Below are 721 nucleotides of genomic sequence, written 5' to 3'. Positions count from 1 at the left end.
CCTTCGGATACACCATGATATGCACATCATGTATTTGTCCACCTTTTCCCGTACCCCCTGAGACCGTCCTCTCCACCCTAAAGTCCGTTTTTTGCTTTCTTTTCCCGTCATTCGATCCCCAACTCCTCGTTTCTCTGACACGCTGTCTCAGTCGTGCAGCTCAAGATCTCTTCTCCAATCGCCCGGTCCAGGAAGCTACGAGATTGCCATCTGCGACAATCATAGCCTTTCAGCCAACCCCGTCTCCTCGATGCCTAGATGCGGCCGCGACCAGGAGGGGTGTGGGTGGGGAAGACACTATCCCAGCAAACCAAACCCATCTCCTGCTGAGAATGAGATGCGATACCCAAACCTACAAGGCAGACCCCCAGCCTCGATAGCTTCTAGCCGGCTGCAGCTAGAGGGTCAGTATCAAGTTTCGATCGACCCAAACGAGAGGCATCATTTTCTTCCCAGTCCTTACCACAACTACCACCCTTTAACCATCATCACCACCACCACCATAACACAGAACCAAACACTAAGGGCACGCCAGGACCCTGCAAGCCGTGCAGGCTGGATCATGCTGCTACCGAGATGCTCTGTGCTTTCTTTCTGCTTCAACAGCTCCAGCTTAGCCTATCCGTTGCTCAACTAAAGCATCCGGTTCGTTGACTACATGTCACGTCTGTGTCCGTTCGACGGCAGGGAGACGACAAGCGAAACTGGCGGGACTCTTACC

At 53.4% G+C, this 721-nt stretch overlaps 1 protein-coding gene across 1 annotated transcript; it reads left to right on the top strand.

Moving 5' to 3' along the window:
- Positions 1-14: 14 nt before the first annotated feature.
- Positions 15-380, top strand: CABS01_12367 (uncharacterized protein; the record flags this gene model as incomplete). The annotated part of the gene is made up of 1 exon (XM_060545721.1): positions 15-380. The coding sequence occupies one exon, from the start codon at positions 15-17 to the stop codon at positions 378-380; it is 366 nt and encodes a 121-aa protein (XP_060396578.1).
- Between the last annotated feature and the right edge of the window lie 341 nt (positions 381-721).

The sequence above is a fragment of the Colletotrichum abscissum genome, assembly GCF_030869225.1.
Source record: "Colletotrichum abscissum strain IMI 504890 chromosome Unknown Scaffold_37.1, whole genome shotgun sequence".
Taxonomy (NCBI): Eukaryota; Fungi; Ascomycota; class Sordariomycetes; order Glomerellales; family Glomerellaceae; genus Colletotrichum; species Colletotrichum abscissum.
This window is presented reverse-complemented; position numbering and strand designations above follow the sequence as displayed.